Source organism: Anguilla anguilla, chromosome 13, assembly GCF_013347855.1.
Source record: "Anguilla anguilla isolate fAngAng1 chromosome 13, fAngAng1.pri, whole genome shotgun sequence".
Lineage (NCBI taxonomy): Eukaryota > Metazoa > Chordata > Actinopteri > Anguilliformes > Anguillidae > Anguilla > Anguilla anguilla.
This window is the reverse complement of record NC_049213.1, coordinates 19,226,125-19,247,913: the sequence shown is the minus strand read 5'-3', so window position 1 is coordinate 19,247,913 and position 21,789 is coordinate 19,226,125. Positions and strand designations below refer to the sequence as shown.

The window sequence follows — 21,789 nt, the reverse complement described above, 5'->3', positions numbered from 1 at the left end:
GTCTCCATAACATTATTCATGCAGCAAGAGTTTTATTCTTTTGAGTGTGCATGCAGTCAGCTAAAAACTGTTGGAGACAAGTCTAAAGAAGCATTTCCAGACCCTTGTATCATTACTAGTTAATTATCGGTATGGCTAAAAGTTTTAGTGTCTTACATATAATAAAGAAGCACATGCGCAAAGTTTTTTGGTTTTATACTGAAAATAAGTGGTTTGCATTGCATCAAAAAGTAAAACTGTGTGGCAGAGGGAGAGAGGCAAGAAGGGAGGCAAGAGGTCCCTTCAGGGGGAGGGGCTATGTGTGCTGGCAAAACACATTTACCTCAAACACCTGTGTACCTTTATTTAAGTTCATTTTGTTAGTTTCTGCTAGGTGCAAGCCCTAGCACTCCTAGTGGCAATCTTAGTAATACCCGCAAATTCAATAGCACCTGTTACCGTTCCTGCTCAAATCTTTGTGCTACCTGCTGTGGTTTGTAATTAACAAAGATACATAACCAAGATGCTGTCATGACTATGGAGTTGTTAAATGTCTTAATTGAGGTACTCATAGGACATTAAATTGGGAAATAAATGTACTCAGTGAAGAGGACCAGCTGTACTTGGTTTTTACTGATCTTAAAGGCTCTGGTGGGGTCATTCTTACAGTGGAAATGCATATTATTAATGGGATTCCGCTGATTCATCCCATAGTCCATGTTCACCACCTGAGGGAGAATAAAACAAGTCACAGCCCCTTAAAACTATGATAGAAATTGTAACTGTTTGATATCTTTATCCACCCCACAACTCAGACAGTGACGGATGAGATGTAAGAGCTGATGGACCCATGAGGCAAAATGGTGATGGATGAGGTGGAGATGGTGATGGATGGAGGGAACTCAAGATGGTGACAATCGGCAGTTGCAGACTCACAGTGACAACAAAGTCTTCTGCACACAGGAACACATCTGGCTCACTCTGTGGGCGGGCCTCAGCAACACTGCTAGCCAATGACAGTAGGTCAGCCTGGGACAAACACCCAAACACAAACACACTTACTAGAGAAACAGTAATACTGGACAAATCTCATGAATCCCTGAAGTCTCCTCACCACAGACTCCTCTCTTCTCTATCAATCTATCCTGCACACTCCTGTTATTTTGTCCTGTACTAGTAAGATGGACATACCCTGTGAACTGTAGCACCATTGATGCTTAAATGTATTTGTTTTTTATGTTGTTTATGTAACCAGGAAACGCGGGTGCCTCTGTGAGGGATGGGTGCCACATCATTTCCTTATCTTTGAAGTGTATCATTATTTAGGCAAATTTAGTCTCCTCCCTGGGTGTGGTGCAATCCGGTGTGTACTGTGGGAGGTGTGATCTCAGTGTAGACCAGGGGTGCACAACAAGGGCCGATCTGTTTCATGATATTATGCCAACTTCCGCTCTTAATTATTTAAATAGCTCAATCATATCTTGATCTGACATTTGTATAAGCACCAGCTACAGCCACAGACTGGAAATGTATCCTTAAGATTTTACTATGCTGAAGTACAGGAGTGAAATAGCGTAGTTTATAGAGCTGTCAGAAAACTAAAGTTGATGCAGTTGGCTGGAACAAAAACCAGCACGAACACTGGCCCTCCAGGATCGGAGTTGTGCACCCCTGGTGTAGACTAACGCACATCTCATTACTTGTTATTGGTGTGACCCCTGTAGATTTGGGGTGGGACTTCAATGGCGAAATTTGGTAAAGGGAAGCTCGATCCATTGGTCATTTCTATTTTTTTTGGTGGTCTACTCCTTGCACATTGTCTACTGATTTCATATGCCCACTATGTTTCTGCACCCCTTTTTTATTCATTCTTATCATTATTTTTTACATTAAATAAAGTGTTTGCCATTTTTCTATACATCAGCTTCAGTCACCGTGGTCACTCAGCTAAATAAGCAAATTTATGCTGGTGCTAATGTAGGTGTGTAGCCTCCTCGGCTATATCAGCTCTTTTACAGTGATACTAAAGGAGATGTTCTGAATATTGGGCACTGTCCCTGTCAACTATTAGTAAATAAACACTGGTGCCAACTGCCTGCAAATTAAAGCAGAACTGCACCACAAATATATTTTTTTATATTTGCCCGTGGTATTTGGCATTTATCATTGGGTGTGAAATGACTACGTACTTGAACGTGAGAGTATTTTTCTACTAAACAATTCTTGCATTTCTTGTTCCGTATTGATGCCAGCCATTCCTTACTTTTGTTGATGTTCTTTGAGGGCAAACAATGATATTCAATGTCTTCCTCTGCTTTCTTCACTCCACAGACTGGCACTGTGCACCACATCTTTTTTCTGCACTTCTCAATAGCACAAAACTTCTTCTGCTGCCTTATGGTGTTCACCCAGCTGACCAGCACAAAACTTCCTAAACACCGCTGTTGATATAGTTAAATTAATTTCAATATGTATGTCCACACTAGCCCTCTTCACCTCAAGGAACACCCAACAAATCAACATGTACATTGTGGGTGCTGAGGTAACAGCAGGTTTTCAGAGATTTGGAATTGCTCCATCTAGGATATCTAGGATGCTGAAAAAAAATTTTTTTTGGGGGGGAACATATTCATACTGGGCTCATAGAATAATGTGGAAAATATATTTTTGGGTGCAATTCCCCTTTAAGCTTGGCTCAAGTGATTTCATCATCTCTCTCCTGGGTTCCGGTTTGAGTTCTCCCCTTCAAGACATGGTGATTAAGCATTTCCTACCTGGAGAAACATCACTTCTGCAACCATGTGCCACAACCTATTCTGCTGTAAATTAAACATTCTTCATTCGTTTCACAGTCTTTTTTAAAAAGTGTTCTAATCACCATACAATGATTTGCATGTGATTTTATATGAATTAATTGTCATACACTATTAATCAGAAATCTTTCAGCCTCATCTCCACACTATCTGTAGTATGTCAATTCTCTCTTAATCTCCTCACTGTCTCTTAAGTCCCTCTACAGCAGTGGTAACCAACCCTGTTCCTGGAGATCTACCATCCTGTAAGTTTTCATTCCAACCCTAATTTAGCACATCTGACTCTACTAATTAGCATCTCAATGAGATCTCTAGCTGTTGAGTGAGGTGTGCATTGTTAAGGTTGGAAGGAAAACCTACAGGATGGTAGCTCTCCAGGAACAGGGTTGGTTACCACTGCTCTACAGTGTCTCTGCTCATTTTTTCTCAGGTCATCATCTGCCTCTCTCTTTTCTGCCAAACCTTTCTACCTACAATCTTGCCTCCATTTCTCTAAAACTGTTTTTCCAAACCCCACACCCTGGCCTGTCTCTTCTGTCCAGACTATGCCTCACCTGTGTGATCTCCATGTGCCTTTTGGGGTGTGTTTGGCCAATACACTTGTAAAGTTTGCGGCGGAGTATGTTGCGGAGGATTTGGCGTGCATCGGCCAACTCAGGCTGGGAGGAGTGCAGGATCTGCTCAAAGACCGAATCTGAAACAGTCCAAGACGAAGACGCACAGTCAATCATAAGCAGAGGTGGAATCCAATTTCAGGAATGAAAAGTCCTCCCCACTATGTTGCTCCAATCACCTGGATTTACTAAGTGGCACAATTCTTCTACCATTGGTAGAAATAACACATTGCAGGACTTTTACTTTCTGACCATGGACTCTCCACCTCTGATCATAAATGATGGCAATCAGACTCAAGGGGTCGACTCTAGCGACCCTTTACAAGAAGATAAATATGCTACACTTTAAAGGAAACCCTGCCTGTTAAGACACTTAGGACTTAAAATGGTCTAAATGCCTTCAATCGGTATTGGCCTTGAAAAATGTATTTTGGTAGATCTCTACTACAGACTTGATAGTATCTAACATATTAAGCCTGGTCTTCAAAATCCGGAGAGTTTCTGCGTGACCTGGCAGGCTATTTTACACATTGACCACACTCTGCGTGAAAAAACTATTCCTAAAGTCTACAGAATTTATCTTTTGCTAATTTCCATTTATGTGCCCTCATTCTACTAACAGAACCACACATCAAGACCAACTGAGTACCAAGTCAGGCACTAATGGATCCACATCCATTTGACAAATGCAAAAACAAACAAAAACCCCCAAAAGGCCAAACCTAATTTCAATGTTGTGATCACGCCCAGGCTGTTATGGACATCAGAGAAGACTGTCATAGTAATCCGCAAATCTGGAGGGTATTCAGTGAAGACCACACCCCAGCAATCACAATTTAGGCAATCACACACAATACGCTTTTGTCATACTCATCCATTAAAAGTGTCCATGAGCTACACGTACAGTGACCTTCTTGCATGGACACTACTGAAAACAGCTTTACAATGCTTTTAAAAGTCTGCAAATATACTTTTTCATTGTGAAAGGCCATCTGGTTATACACAAGCAGAATATAAAGCTGTGCATGTATGTTAGTATTGTAATATAACACTTTTGCAGTCCTTTATGCATTTATAAATTCTATTTGAGGGTGTGTTTTCAGGGTGTGTGATTTTAGAGTGTGGTTGCTAAAAAGGAAATGGTACAAGGATAAAAAGAACTGCAATTATTAAACAGATATACCTTATACAATCAGCTATATTCCCATGCAGACAATAACATGCATTTAATGTTTTTACGGTTTTTATCGGTATTGACGCACACCGCATATACTAAAATCTGAAGAAAAATGTTTTCAACATACAAAAATGCACAAACATACACAAACAAACATACACACATGACCAAACCCATAATCCCCTCCAGGCTCTCGCCTGGCGGAAATAATGACAAGATCAGGTCATTCAGCCCAACAATGTTCGCCATTTAACTGACTAAATTGCACCTAGTGCTCTAATTACCTACAGACTAGATAGTATCTAACACCGTATCAAGCCCGGTCTCGAGTTACTGCCTCTACTATGCGACCTGGCAGGCTATTCCACACACTGACTACTCTCTGCATGAAAAAATTAGTTTTAATGTCTGTAAGGAATTTACCATTTGCTAATTTCCATTTATGTCCTACTGTTCTACTAACTGAACTCAACTTGAAGGTAGGCCATACCAGAATACAGCGGACGTCATAGTGTCACTATTGACTTTGTAACTTGGTTTATTTGTTATCTAGTGTCTCCACATCATAGCTCACCAACATTCCCATAACAGACAAATCTATCCTTCCCATAGATCCTTCCCAATCTATCCTTGGGAAGGATAGATTTGTCTGTTATGGGAATGTTGGTGAGCTATGATGTGGAGACACTAGATAACAAATAAACCAAGTTACAAAGTCAATAGTGACACTATGACGTCCGCTGTATTCTGGTATGGCCTACCTTCAAGTTGAGTTCAGTTAGTAGAACAGTAGGACATAAATGGAAATTAGCAAATGGTAAATTCCTTACAGACATTAAAACTAATTTTTTCATGCAGAGAGTAGTCAGTGTGTGGAATAGCCTGCCAGGTCGCAACAATTCTTGCATTTCTTGTTCCGTATTGATGCCAGCCATTCCTTACTTTTGTTGATGTTCTTTGAGGGCAAACAATGATATTCAATGTCTTCCTCTGCTTTCTTCACTCCACAGACTGGCACTGTGCACCACATCTTTTTTCTGCACTTCTCAATAGCACAAAACTTCTTCTGCTGCCTTATGGTGTTCACCCAGCTGACCAGCACAAAACTTCCTAAACACCGCTGTTGATATAGTTAAATTAATTTCAATATGTATGTCCACACTAGCCCTCTTCACCTCAAGGAACACCCAACAAATCAACATGTACATTGTGGGTGCTGAGGTAACAGCAGGTTTTCAGAGATTTGGAATTGCTCCATCTAGGATATCTAGGATGCTGAAAAAAATTTTTTTTTGGGGGGGAACATATTCATACTGGGCTCATAGAATAATGTGGAAAATATATTTTTGGGTGCAATTCCCCTTTAAGCTTGGCTCAAGTGATTTCATCATCTCTCTCCTGGGTTCCGGTTTGAGTTCTCCCCTTCAAGACATGGTGATTAAGCATTTCCTACCTGGAGAAACATCACTTCTGCAACCATGTGCCACAACCTATTCTGCTGTAAATTAAACATTCTTCATTCGTTTCACAGTCTTTTTTAAAAAGTGTTCTAATCACCATACAATGATTTGCATGTGATTTTATATGAATTAATTGTCATACACTATTAATCAGAAATCTTTCAGCCTCATCTCCACACTATCTGTAGTATGTCAATTCTCTCTTAATCTCCTCACTGTCTCTTAAGTCCCTCTACAGCAGTGGTAACCAACCCTGTTCCTGGAGATCTACCATCCTGTAAGTTTTCATTCCAACCCTAATTTAGCACATCTGACTCTACTAATTAGCATCTCAATGAGATCTCTAGCTGTTGAGTGAGGTGTGCATTGTTAAGGTTGGAAGGAAAACCTACAGGATGGTAGCTCTCCAGGAACAGGGTTGGTTACCACTGCTCTACAGTGTCTCTGCTCATTTTTTCTCAGGTCATCATCTGCCTCTCTCTTTTCTGCCAAACCTTTCTACCTACAATCTTGCCTCCATTTCTCTAAAACTGTTTTTCCAAACCCCACACCCTGGCCTGTCTCTTCTGTCCAGACTATGCCTCACCTGTGTGATCTCCATGTGCCTTTTGGGGTGTGTTTGGCCAATACACTTGTAAAGTTTGCGGCGGAGTATGTTGCGGAGGATTTGGCGTGCATCGGCCAACTCAGGCTGGGAGGAGTGCAGGATCTGCTCAAAGACCGAATCTGAAACAGTCCAAGACGAAGACGCACAGTCAATCATAAGCAGAGGTGGAATCCAATTTCAGGAATGAAAAGTCCTCCCCACTATGTTGCTCCAATCACCTGGATTTACTAAGTGGCACAATTCTTCTACCATTGGTAGAAATAACACATTGCAGGACTTTTACTTTCTGACCATGGACTCTCCACCTCTGATCATAAATGATGGCAATCAGACTCAAGGGGTCGACTCTAGCGACCCTTTACAAGAAGATAAATATGCTACACTTTAAAGGGAACCCTGCCTGTTAAGACACTTAGGACTTAAAATGGTCTAAATGCCTTCAATCGGTATTGGCCTTGAAAAATGTATTTTGGTAGATCTCTACTACAGACTTGATAGTATCTAACATATTAAGCCTGGTCTTCAAAATCCGGAGAGTTTCTGCGTGACCTGGCAGGCTATTTTACACATTGACCACACTCTGCGTGAAAAAACTATTCCTAAAGTCTACAGAATTTATCTTTTGCTAATTTCCATTTATGTGCCCTCATTCTACTAACAGAACCACACATCAAGACCAACTGAGTACCAAGTCAGGCACTAATGGATCCACATCCATTTGACAAATGCAAAAACAAACAAAAACCCCCAAAAGGCCAAACCTAATTTCAATGTTGTGATCACGCCCAGGCTGTTATGGACATCAGAGAAGACTGTCATAGTAATCCGCAAATCTGGAGGGTATTCAGTGAAGACCACACCCCAGCAATCACAATTTAGGCAATCACACACAATACGCTTTTGTCATACTCATCCATTAAAAGTGTCCATGAGCTACACGTACAGTGACCTTCTTGCATGGACACTACTGAAAACAGCTTTACAATGCTTTTAAAAGTCTGCAAATATACTTTTTCATTGTGAAAGGCCATCTGGTTATACACAAGCAGAATATAAAGCTGTGCATGTATGTTAGTATTGTAATATAACACTTTTGCAGTCCTTTATGCATTTATAAATTCTATTTGAGGGTGTGTTTTCAGGGTGTGTGATTTTAGAGTGTGGTTGCTAAAAAGGAAATGGTACAAGGATAAAAAGAACTGCAATTATTAAACAGATATACCTTATACAATCAGCTATATTCCCATGCAGACAATAACATGCATTTAATGTTTTTACGGTTTTTATCGGTATTGACGCACACCGCATATACTAAAATCTGAAGAAAAATGTTTTCAACATACAAAAATGCACAAACATACACAAACAAACATACACACATGACCAAACCCATAATCCCCTCCAGGCTCTCGCCTGGCGGAAATAATGACAAGATCAGGTCATTCAGCCCAACAATGTTCGCCATTTAACTGACTAAATTGCACCTAGTGCTCTAATTACCTACAGACTAGATAGTATCTAACACCGTATCAAGCCCGGTCTCGAGTTACTGCCTCTACTATGCGACCTGGCAGGCTATTCCACACACTGACTACTCTCTGCATGAAAAAATTAGTTTTAATGTCTGTAAGGAATTTACCATTTGCTAATTTCCATTTATGTCCTACTGTTCTACTAACTGAACTCAACTTGAAGGTAGGCCATACCAGAATACAGCGGACGTCATAGTGTCACTATTGACTTTGTAACTTGGTTTATTTGTTATCTAGTGTCTCCACATCATAGCTCAACAACATTCCCATAACAGACAAATCTATCCTTCCCATAGATCCTTCCCAATCTATCCTTGGGAAGGATAGATTTGTCTGTTATGGGAATGTTGGTGAGCTATGATGTGGAGACACTAGATAACAAATAAACCAAGTTACAAAGTCAATAGTGACACTATGACGTCCGCTGTATTCTGGTATGGCCTACCTTCAAGTTGAGTTCAGTTAGTAGAACAGTAGGACATAAATGGAAATTAGCAAATGGTAAATTCCTTACAGACATTAAAACTAATTTTTTCATGCAGAGAGTAGTCAGTGTGTGGAATAGCCTGCCAGGTCGCAACAATTCTTGCATTTCTTGTTCCGTATTGATGCCAGCCATTCCTTACTTTTGTTGATGTTCTTTGAGGGCAAACAATGATATTCAATGTCTTCCTCTGCTTTCTTCACTCCACAGACTGGCACTGTGCACCACATCTTTTTTCTGCACTTCTCAATAGCACAAAACTTCTTCTGCTGCCTTATGGTGTTCACCCAGCTGACCAGCACAAAACTTCCTAAACACCGCTGTTGATATAGTTAAATTAATTTCAATATGTATGTCCACACTAGCCCTCTTCACCTCAAGGAACACCCAACAAATCAACATGTACATTGTGGGTGCTGAGGTAACAGCAGGTTTTCAGAGATTTGGAATTGCTCCATCTAGGATATCTAGGATGCTGAAAAAAAATTTTTTTTGGGGGGGAACATATTCATACTGGGCTCATAGAATAATGTGGAAAATATATTTTTGGGTGCAATTCCCCTTTAAGCTTGGCTCAAGTGATTTCATCATCTCTCTCCTGGGTTCCGGTTTGAGTTCTCCCCTTCAAGACATGGTGATTAAGCATTTCCTACCTGGAGAAACATCACTTCTGCAACCATGTGCCACAACCTATTCTGCTGTAAATTAAACATTCTTCATTCGTTTCACAGTCTTTTTAAAAAAGTGTTCTAATCACCATACAATGATTTGCATGTGATTTTATATGAATTAATTGTCATACACTATTAATCAGAAATCTTTCAGCCTCATCTCCACACTATCTGTAGTATGTCAATTCTCTCTTAATCTCCTCACTGTCTCTTAAGTCCCTCTACAGCAGTGGTAACCAACCCTGTTCCTGGAGATCTACCATCCTGTAAGTTTTCATTCCAACCCTAATTTAGCACATCTGACTCTACTAATTAGCATCTCAATGAGATCTCTAGCTGTTGAGTGAGGTGTGCATTGTTAAGGTTGGAAGGAAAACCTACAGGATGGTAGCTCTCCAGGAACAGGGTTGGTTACCACTGCTCTACAGTGTCTCTGCTCATTTTTTCTCAGGTCATCATCTGCCTCTCTCTTTTCTGCCAAACCTTTCTACCTACAATCTTGCCTCCATTTCTCTAAAACTGTTTTTCCAAACCCCACACCCTGGCCTGTCTCTTCTGTCCAGACTATGCCTCACCTGTGTGATCTCCATGTGCCTTTTGGGGTGTGTTTGGCCAATACACTTGTAAAGTTTGCGGCGGAGTATGTTGCGGAGGATTTGGCGTGCATCGGCCAACTCAGGCTGGGAGGAGTGCAGGATCTGCTCAAAGACCGAATCTGAAACAGTCCAAGACGAAGACGCACAGTCAATCATAAGCAGAGGTGGAATCCAATTTCAGGAATGAAAAGTCCTCCCCACTATGTTGCTCCAATCACCTGGATTTACTAAGTGGCACAATTCTTCTACCATTGGTAGAAATAACACATTGCAGGACTTTTACTTTCTGACCATGGACTCTCCACCTCTGATCATAAATGATGGCAATCAGACTCAAGGGGTCGACTCTAGCGACCCTTTACAAGAAGATAAATATGCTACACTTTAAAGGGAACCCTGCCTGTTAAGACACTTAGGACTTAAAATGGTCTAAATGCCTTCAATCGGTATTGGCCTTGAAAAATGTATTTTGGTAGATCTCTACTACAGACTTGATAGTATCTAACATATTAAGCCTGGTCTTCAAAATCCGGAGAGTTTCTGCGTGACCTGGCAGGCTATTTTACACATTGACCACACTCTGCGTGAAAAAACTATTCCTAAAGTCTACAGAATTTATCTTTTGCTAATTTCCATTTATGTGCCCTCATTCTACTAACAGAACCACACATCAAGACCAACTGAGTACCAAGTCAGGCACTAATGGATCCACATCCATTTGACAAATGCAAAAACAAACAAAAACCCCCAAAAGGCCAAACCTAATTTCAATGTTGTGATCACGCCCAGGCTGTTATGGACATCAGAGAAGACTGTCATAGTAATCTGCAAATCTGGAGGGTATTCAGTGAAGACCACACCCCAGCAATCACAATTTAGGCAATCACACACAATACGCTTTTGTCATACTCATCCATTAAAAGTGTCCATGAGCTACACGTACAGTGACCTTCTTGCATGGACACTACTGAAAACAGCTTTACAATGCCTTTAAAAGTCTGCAAATATACTTTTTCATTGTGAAAGGCCATCTGGTTATACACAAGCAGAATATAAAGCTGTGCATGTATGTTAGTATTGTAATATAACACTTTTGCAGTCCTTTATGCATTTATAAATTCTATTTGAGGGTGTGTTTTCAGGGTGTGTGATTTTAGAGTGTGGTTGCTAAAAAGGAAATGGTACAAGGGTAAAAAGAACTGCAATTATTAAACAGATATACCTTATACAATCAGCTATATTCCCATGCAGACAATAACATGCATTTAATGTTTTTACTTACATCGGTATTGACGCACACCGCATATACTAAAATCTGAAGAAAAATGTTTTCAACATACAAAAATGCACAAACATACACAAACAAACACACACACGACCAAACCCATGATCCCCTCCAGGCTCTCGCCTGGCGGAAATAATGACAAGATCAGGTCATTCAGCCCAACAATGTTCGCCATTTAACTGACTAAATTGCACCTAGTGCTCTAATTACCTACAGACTAGATAGTATCTAACACCGTATCAAGCCCGGTCTCGAGTTACTGCCTCTACTATGCGACCTGGCAGGCTATTCCACACACTGACTACTCTCTGCATGAAAAAATTAGTTTTAATGTCTGTAAGGAATTTACCATTTGCTAATTTCCATTTATGTCCTACTGTTCTACTAACTGAACTCAACTTGAAGGTAGGCCATACCAGAATACAGCGGACGTCATAGTGTCACTATTGACTTTGTAACTTGGTTTATTTGTTATCTAGTGTCTCCACATCATAGCTCACCAACATTCCCATAACAGACAAATCTATCCTTCCCATAGATCCTTCCCAATCTATCCTTGGGAAGGATAGATTTGTCTGTTATGGGAATGTTGGTGAGCTATGATGTGGAGACACTAGATAACAAATAAACCAAGTTACAAAGTCAATAGTGACACTATGACGTCCGCTGTATTCTGGTATGGCCTACCTTCAAGTTGAGTTCAGTTAGTAGAACAGTAGGACATAAATGGAAATTAGCAAATGGTAAATTCCTTACAGACATTAAAACTAATTTTTTCATGCAGAGAGTAGTCAGTGTGTGGAATAGCCTGCCAGGTCGCAACAATTCTTGCATTTCTTGTTCCGTATTGATGCCAGCCATTCCTTACTTTTGTTGATGTTCTTTGAGGGCAAACAATGATATTCAATGTCTTCCTCTGCTTTCTTCACTCCACAGACTGGCACTGTGCACCACATCTTTTTTCTGCACTTCTCAATAGCACAAAACTTCTTCTGCTGCCTTATGGTGTTCACCCAGCTGACCAGCACAAAACTTCCTAAACACCGCTGTTGATATAGTTAAATTAATTTTAATATGTATGTCCACACTAGCCCTCTTCACCTCAAGGAACACCCAACAAATCAACATGTACATTGTGGGTGCTGAGGTAACAGCAGGTTTTCAGAGATTTGGAATTGCTCCATCTAGGATATCTAGGATGCTGAAAAAAAATTTTTTTTGGGGGGGAACATATTCATACTGGGCTCATAGAATAATGTGGAAAATATATTTTTGGGTGCAATTCCCCTTTAAGCTTGGCTCAAGTGATTTCATCATCTCTCTCCTGGGTTCCGGTTTGAGTTCTCCCCTTCAAGACATGGTGATTAAGCATTTCCTACCTGGAGAAACATCACTTCTGCAACCATGTGCCACAACCTATTCTGCTGTAAATTAAACATTCTTCATTCGTTTCACAGTCTTTTTAAAAAAGTGTTCTAATCACCATACAATGATTTGCATGTGATTTTATATGAATTAATTGTCATACACTATTAATCAGAAATCTTTCAGCCTCATCTCCACACTATCTGTAGTATGTCAATTCTCTCTTAATCTCCTCACTGTCTCTTAAGTCCCTCTACAGCAGTGGTAACCAACCCTGTTCCTGGAGATCTACCATCCTGTAAGTTTTCATTCCAACCCTAATTTAGCACATCTGACTCTACTAATTAGCATCTCAATGAGATCTCTAGCTGTTGAGTGAGGTGTGCATTGTTAAGGTTGGAAGGAAAACCTACAGGATGGTAGCTCTCCAGGAACAGGGTTGGTTACCACTGCTCTACAGTGTCTCTGCTCATTTTTTCTCAGGTCATCATCTGCCTCTCTCTTTTCTGCCAAACCTTTCTACCTACAATCTTGCCTCCATTTCTCTAAAACTGTTTTTCCAAACCCCACACCCTGGCCTGTCTCTTCTGTCCAGACTATGCCTCACCTGTGTGATCTCCATGTGCCTTTTGGGGTGTGTTTGGCCAATACACTTGTAAAGTTTGCGGCGGAGTATGTTGCGGAGGATTTGGCGTGCATCGGCCAACTCAGGCTGGGAGGAGTGCAGGATCTGCTCAAAGACCGAATCTGAAACAGTCCAAGACGAAGACGCACAGTCAATCATAAGCAGAGGTGGAATCCAATTTCAGGAATGAAAAGTCCTCCCCACTATGTTGCTCCAATCACCTGGATTTACTAAGTGGCACAATTCTTCTACCATTGGTAGAAATAACACATTGCAGGACTTTTACTTTCTGACCATGGACTCTCCACCTCTGATCATAAATGATGGCAATCAGACTCAAGGGGTCGACTCTAGCGACCCTTTACAAGAAGATAAATATGCTACACTTTAAAGGGAACCCTGCCTGTTAAGACACTTAGGACTTAAAATGGTCTAAATGCCTTCAATCGGTATTGGCCTTGAAAAATGTATTTTGGTAGATCTCTACTACAGACTTGATAGTATCTAACATATTAAGCCTGGTCTTCAAAATCCGGAGAGTTTCTGCGTGACCTGGCAGGCTATTTTACACATTGACCACACTCTGCGTGAAAAAACTATTCCTAAAGTCTACAGAATTTATCTTTTGCTAATTTCCATTTATGTGCCCTCATTCTACTAACAGAACCACACATCAAGACCAACTGAGTACCAAGTCAGGCACTAATGGATCCACATCCATTTGACAAATGCAAAAACAAACAAAAACCCCCAAAAGGCCAAACCTAATTTCAATGTTGTGATCACGCCCAGGCTGTTATGGACATCAGAGAAGACTGTCATAGTAATCTGCAAATCTGGAGGGTATTCAGTGAAGACCACACCCCAGCAATCACAATTTAGGCAATCACACACAATACGCTTTTGTCATACTCATCCATTAAAAGTGTCCATGAGCTACACGTACAGTGACCTTCTTGCATGGACACTACTGAAAACAGCTTTACAATGCTTTTAAAAGTCTGCAAATATACTTTTTCATTGTGAAAGGCCATCTGGTTATACACAAGCAGAATATAAAGCTGTGCATGTATGTTAGTATTGTAATATAACACTCAAAGAGCAGCTGAAAGAATTTTGCAGTCCTTTATGCATTTATAAATTCTATTTGAGGGTGTGTGATTTTAGAGTGTGGTTGCTAAAAAGGAAATGGTACAAGGATAAAAAGAACTGCAATTATTAAACAGATATACCTTATACAATCAGCTATATTCCCATGCAGACAATAACATGCATTTAATGTTTTTACTTACATCGGTATTGACGCACACCGCATATACTAAAATCTGAAGAAAAACATGTTTTCAACATACAAAAATGCACAAACATACACAAACAAACACACACACATGACCAAACCCATAATCCCCTCCGCCTGGCGGAAATAATGACAAGAACAGGTCATTCAGCCCAACAATGCTCGCCATTTAACTGACTGAATTGCACCTAGTTGCACCTATAACCTCACTGTGTACATCTGTATACGTCTCCGCTTTCCCAGAAACATCGTTGGAGTCCTGATCTATGTGGTCACCTCTGGCACTATGATCTTTACTTCACTCTAGTGTGTTTCTTTTGCACCTCTGCACCTTTAACTAATGCACTTGTTGTACGTCGCTCTGGATAAGAGCGTCTGCTAAATGCCTGTAATGTAATGTAATGTAAATGTAGTTCTCTGATTACATACAGGCTAAATAGTATCTAACACCGTATCAAGCCTGGTTTCGGGTTTCTGCCTCTACTATGTGACCTGGCAGGCTATTCCACACACTGACTACTCTGTGCATGAAAAAATTTGTTTTAATGTCTGTAAGGAATTTACCTTTTGCTAATTTCCATTTATGTCCTACTGTTTTACTAACTGAACTCAACTTGAAGGTAGGCCATACCAGAATACAGCGGACGTCATAGTGTCACTATTGACTTTGTAACTTGGTTTATTTGTTATCTATTGTCTCCACATCATAGCTCGCCAACATTCCCATAACAGACAAATCTATCCTTCCCAAAAACATCCCCCCCCCTTAGATCCTCCCTGATCATTAAGTGTGCACAGGTCAGGAGAAGAAGAGGTCTCTACCCCCCCCCCCCCCCTCCTCTGTTTCACTAGATAAAATGTGCAGCTATCTTTTAGTTAGGATTCAGTTTTAGGCAACTTGGCAAGAAGTCCATTTTTAATAGTAGTGGTGGTGATTTACATTTTAATCCCTGGTCTTTTGGAATATTCTACTGCCTTTTGGTTTTTGAAATTTGGTCTTGGCACATCCTAGGTTTACTAGGACAAGCATGCTGTGGTTTGGTATTCTCTTTCATTCATTCCTTGTGTGACTGCAAACCTGTCCAGGGCGGTAACACTTGTTGGTAACATTTGTTAATTGTTTTTAAGGTAGTTAAACCTCATCTATAGACTGTGTGAATATATTTTGTACAATTTAATACATTTCTTAACTTTAATTTGGTTTTCGAGTTGTACATTTCAAGTTGTACATTTCAGGCTGATCCAGCATTTTGATCTGCCTATCAATGAATTCAGCAACTTAATTGAAAATATATCTTTGATAATAATTACCAAATTAAATCAAAGAAATATATTTTACATGTTGGATAAGCAAGGTTTTTTAACTGCTGATGTACTTGTGTTTGGTATTCAGAGTGCCGAACATCAAACAAGGGTCTTAACGGTTAAAATTGCTGGGTTCAGAAAATCAAACATATTTCACTTAATCCTCACTTCTCCAACAGTAGGTTCCAAACTTTTAGCTGGGCCTTTAGTTATCCTGGCCGAGAGCCAGTTCTTTTGCTGTCGAAACGCAAAGAACTGGTTTGCGATTAGGCACAGGCCCCGAACCGGCCCTCAAAATGCCTTGGTGGAAAAGGAGCATCTGTGTACCTGTAGCCAGTTCCAAATCCACTCTGAAATGCCTCCTGTAATTCCTACAGTCTTCATTTTGCTAATAAGTCTCTTGTGTGGTGCCTTATCAAATGCTTTTTGGAAATCTAAGTATATGCCATCATAAGCCTTGTTATAATCAAAAAAATTAGCTTCTTCAAAGAATACCAGATTTGTCAGGCATGACCTTCCCTTGTGAAAACCATGCTGGCTACCCTCTAGGGTGTTGTTATTTTCAAGAAACACTTCTAACTTGTCTCTAATGATAGATTCCAGTATTTAACATGAGATGCAAGTTAAACTGACAGGCCTGTAGTTTCCTGGATGATGATGCACAATGTAACCAGGAAAATGGACATTTGGGCAGCCCCTTAAACTTTATTTTTATTGACTTTTTTAAAGCTCAGTGTATTTCACTTGTTTTGCAAATATGACTGAAAATACACTTTCAGGATTCGATAAGCATATTCTAACCTCACGTTTCTAAATGAATTCCCAGTTCTTGGAATTTGCAACCGGTTCCAATTCAGAAACCGGTTCTCGGTACCCAACCCTGCTGATCTGTGAGTTAGGTTGTTGAGTTGGGTGACAGACCTATCAGTTTGGTGTCTGATTGGTGAGTTTATTTTCTCACCAGTGAGTTTGGTGTAGGCTTCCATGTCATTGATTGCTGAGGAGATGGTGAACAGCCTGCCTCCAGAGCCTTTGATCTCGATGTGTTTGTCGGCCTTCACCAAAGCTTCAGTAATCCTATAGGAAGCAAGAGTCACACGCTGGCCAAAACCTATGAAAAGGAACTATCTACGGGAGAACGAGATTGAAGTGGTGCTGTGAATCCGAAATTATATATTCTGAAGGAAGGAATTTAAGCTGCTTCATTTTAAAAATGCAACAACAAAAAAATCATTACTCAGTGTAAGACGGGAAACCATAATGTTTTTAATACCACAAAGACACAACAGTGTGAGAAATACATATTTTTTAAAACAAATGACAAATAATCTCAATTTATTTCATTTTTTAACACTCTCCCGATTTTGGAATTGCTGGTAATATATTTTGGTCCATAGAATCTGTGGAAGCAGGGGATTCTGTGTGGTTGGTCATGTGATCACCTATATGTGCTGTGGCTTTTTAGTCCCGAGACTGGACCCCACAGAAGAGGGGTGTGTCTGTACTCACATGATCTCAATGAGATGGCTGACTTTGTGCAGGTAGGCCCTGCGACGGAGACAGTTCCTTGTATGTAACATGTCATACAGGCTCCCCACTTCCTGGACACAAACAAAAATATTTGGGTTTAAAACAAAACTATAAAACCAAGGTTATTCTTTTTGGGCAACAGGGTTTGCTGTGGTTTTTAATCACTAATACAGTATAGCATCATCACAACATAATTATTTCCCATGGGCCCAAAATGGAAACTGCAACTGGTGTGCTGGTACCTTATCTCTGGTGCAGATTTGCCTCTTCCCCTCCACATCACACACGTACAAACCGAAGTGAGCGCTGGTAGTCAAAGTTGTTCTGGATCCCCAGGTGGTAGCAGTCCCTGACAATAGGAGAGGTGACCAAGAAGTTCATTTCTGTTCCTTCATACCTAGCATTTCACAAACCCCAACATCCTGATCACGGACCAAAATACCGCAGTGTGACAAGAAGACTAGCAGAAATCAGGATGAGATTTTATTCTCATCTAAGACTCCTGTTTCACCAGGCAGAAAAGTCTTACTTATACCTGTTGGAACAGCCTCACTCATACCTGGTGGAACAGCCTCACTCATACCTGGTGGAACAGCCTCACTCATACCTGGTGGAACAGCCTCACTCATACCTGGTGGAACAGCCTCACTCATACCTGGTGGAACAGTCTCACTCATACCTGGTGGAACAGCCTCACTCATACCAGGTGGAACAGTCTCACTCATACCTGGTGGAACAGTCTCACTCAAACCTGGTGGAACAGCCTCACTCATACCTGGTGGAACAGTCTCACTCATACCTGGTGGAACAGTCTCACTCATACCTGGCAAAATAGTCCCATTTGTCCACATCAATGCCAGTCCTCTTGTTCGCCACAATCTCATACAGAAAGCACTTTTCTTCTGACCTGCCTTTATATAGCCACTTTGGGGAAAACACACATAGACACACACATATATATACACAAGTGTGCATGTATTCCTGTGTGTGTGCGTGCACTCATGTGTACATGCACACTCTTGTGTATTTGTATATGTGCACTCATCTATATGTACGTGTGCACTTGTGGGTGTGTGAGCGTGTGTGTTGGGGTGGTTGTCATGGTTACATACTGTGGGCTGTTCTTGGCTGAATTGGATATGCTGCTCTAGTGGGCCAGCGATCAACTCTTTAATGAAATCAAGATCCTCAGGCAAAATCAGCCCATGTTGCTCCATCACTGGTGGCAGATAGTTCTCCTGGAGCAAGTAATCAAACATCTGCACGGACGCCATCTCATGCTGAAACAATCACACACACACACACACACATGCATAAAGGCATACACAAATGCACACATACACACACACACACACACACACAGAAATGCATGTACACAATTGGATTATTGCATATAGCATGCATTGTTAAAAAAAAAATTCAGAAACCATACGATATTTGGAAATGGGAAAGTAAACCACTTTACCTTCCAATTTCTCTCAGGGTCCACTTCAGGGAGGAACTTCCCATGAAACAGATGGGAGAAAGGCCCGTGACCTGGGCACATGGTAAAGGGTAAAAAAATACAAATAATTGGAATGACAGGACTTCAGCTTAACGAAAGAGAGAGACAGTAGAATTACATTACTCTGTATGATTCCAACAATGCTAGCTTCGAATTGCAGGCACATTAAAATACAGAATACAAAATACACATTCAAATGGTTTGGGTACTCCTGGGCTGTGGTTCAGCGGGTGGGCGGTACTGGAGCTCACCCAGGTGGCACAGCCCTGCGATCTGGACGCACAGGATATCTCACTCAGTGATGAGAAGCTCTGGTTGCCGATCATTCAGCACCTTGGCCAGCTGACCCACCAGGTGGCACACACTACACCCAACATAACCAATCAACACCCACCTGCACCCAGTTCAACCAATCAGCATCCGCCAATGCCCAACACCACCAATCAGCACCCATCCTGCACCCAAATAAAGTAATCAGGACCCACCCACAAAACAACCAACCAACACTGTCCATGCACCCAAGACAACCAGTCAGCACCCAGTGCAAACAGTCTGCACCCACCTTGAGCCCAACATGATCAATCAATACCCACCACCAACAGACACCCACAACCAATAATGAATGAATGAATTAATGAACTTTGTTTATATAGCACCTTTCATGCACAGAATGCAGCTCAACGTGCTTTACAATTCAGGAGCAAAAACAAAAATACCAAAATCATCACCCACTCTGCTCCCAACATGGCCAATGCACAACAACAACCATCATAATATTCTGTGAGAGTGTGGGTGGCCCTGCCTTACCCAACGCAGTGCTGCTTGCAATCAGCCTCAGTGTGGGTGGCCCTGCCTAACTCAATACAGTGCTGTTTGCAATCAGCCTCAGTGTGGGTGGCCCTGCCTAACCCAATGCAGTGCTGTTTGCAATCAGCCTCAGTGTAGGTGGCCCTGCCTAACCCAATGCAGTGCTGTTTGCAATCAACCTCAGTGTGGGTGGCCCTGCCTTACCCAATACAGTGCTGTTTGCAATCAGCCTCAGTGTGGGTGGCCCTGCCTTACCCAATATAGTGCTGTTTGTAATCAGCCTCAGTGTAGGTGGCCCTGCCTAACCCAATACAGTGCTGTTTGCAATCACATGCACATGGATAAATTGACTTTTTCACTGCGCAAACTGTTTTACAATTGGTATGAGCACAGAGTATTTTCAGTTAAAAAAAATTTTATTCCCTTACAGAAAGAGGTAAGAGGTGCTTTCAACAGCATCTTGTAGCCTACATTTCCGAAGTTCCAAAGGTCGGGGAGTTCCAGATTTTGCCAAGACCCTTGAAATTTTTGGGTCTTTGACCGACTGAAGATACCCTAATTGACTTAACACAGGAAATGTGCGGTAACATGAAATGTGTAGAGTTGTGGAAAATTGAGTTTGAAAGTCTTTAGCCTAGGTGTATGTATTTGGCCTGTGTTCTGACTCTATAGGGGAGCCAGAGACAACGCAGCAGCAACAAAACACAAAGCCCAAAAAAAAAAGAATTTAAAAAATAATGGGACGTAACAGGCCACTCCTGGGAAGATTCCTGGGAATAGTCCCAGAGCTATAGAAATATCTTTGTAACTCTTTTCAGACTGATATATTTCAACAACTTTTTTTTTTCTCCTGGAATTTCTGTTGATCATGACATAGTGCTTGTAGAAAATTTGTGGTGACTACTTCACTCTGGTAGGTTTCAATATGACTGAAATTTAAATTTAACAGGGCTGGCTGTAATCAAGCCTGGCTGTGTTCAATCAGCTGAATGTAATTATCAATTAAATTTGGTTAATTGGTTGATTGAGTAATTGTGCTTTGTCATGCAATTATTGGGCAATTTTTCATATGGGTTACATGGGTGTTTGATAACTTTTTTCATTAAATGAAGTAATACTTTTAGAAACGTGTTTTGTGTTCACTAAGTTGTGTTGTAGTTTTTTAAAGACTGTAAATAACAATTCTTATTTAGAAAAAAAAAGTTTCATAAACAGTGCAGTTGCACCACTTGTCCACAAGACGTCAGGACAAGAACATAAATGAACAACTTGTAAACTGGGCCAGTGTCAAGCATATTCATGCAAGTTATGTTAATTAATTCTAACATTCTTTGTTCAGCTTTAAAATGGACAAATTTATATATGGTGACAATATACACTTATATACATACGTGGGCATCACACCTGAAAGCAGAATAATGGTACTGGTAGTTGGCTATTTGCGGTTCTTTGTTGTTGTTGTGTAACCCTTAGCTGCATTCGCAGTCCCAACATACACATTTATGTGGGTGTGATCAGCAGTGACCCCAAGCAGAAAACCAGCTTTAACATAATACTTTCATTTAATTTTTTATGTTACAGACATGACCATCTCAAAAGAATTTATTTGTCTAAATTTTGTCACATTTTAATACAAATGAATCACAACGTCATATCAGGAAAATTTAATTCTTAATTAATTGTCAATTTAATCAATTCCACAACATCTCTTCACTGACTTGAATTTAGAAACATTTGTTTAAAGGTATATCTAACTTTGAAAGGTAGACAATTAAGAAAATAAAATAAAAAATAAGACATCCAGAAAGCTTGCAAAAAAAGGCAAAGTAAAAGCATTGTTTTTCATCAAAAAATTACATGGACTATGAATTCGTCATTTGTCATTGGCAAGCGCATGGCTCCGCCAGAGAGCCAGCTGAGCCCAACCAACTGGAAAAGGACGATATAGAATGCTAGTGTTAGCTGTCGTGCTATCGTTCTATCATAGCTAACGTCAGTCTACATGCATATTGAACTACATCGCACACAGCTGGCCCACATAAGACAAATCACACCACTAGCAATCTGTGTAGCTAATGTATTGTTATAACATAGTGCAAAGTTGCTATTTACAGCGATGAAGCTAACCGCAAAGTGCC

General features: G+C 40.6%; 1 protein-coding gene and 1 pseudogene across 2 annotated transcripts; both read right to left on the bottom strand.

The window, feature by feature from the left end:
- Positions 1-468: 468 nt before the first annotated feature.
- Positions 469-7,004, bottom strand: LOC118211282 (deoxynucleoside triphosphate triphosphohydrolase SAMHD1-like). 2 transcript variants are annotated; one of them, XM_035388371.1, is made up of 3 exons: positions 6,630-7,004; positions 916-1,008; positions 469-707 (listed from the first exon to the last, which is right to left on the bottom strand). In XM_035388371.1, the coding sequence occupies exons 1-3, from the start codon at positions 6,804-6,806 to the stop codon at positions 558-560; spliced, it is 420 nt and encodes a 139-aa protein (XP_035244262.1). In that variant the 5' UTR covers positions 6,807-7,004; the 3' UTR covers positions 469-557. The 2 variants fall into 2 exon arrangements, with proteins under 2 accessions (XP_035244262.1, XP_035244261.1); XM_035388370.1 differs by lacking the exon at positions 6,630-7,004 and adding an exon at positions 3,347-3,652 and having other exon boundaries at positions 518-707.
- A 6,069-nt stretch (positions 7,005-13,073) lies between these two features.
- LOC118211281 lies at positions 13,074-18,429 on the bottom strand (annotated as a pseudogene).
- Between the last annotated feature and the right edge of the window lie 3,360 nt (positions 18,430-21,789).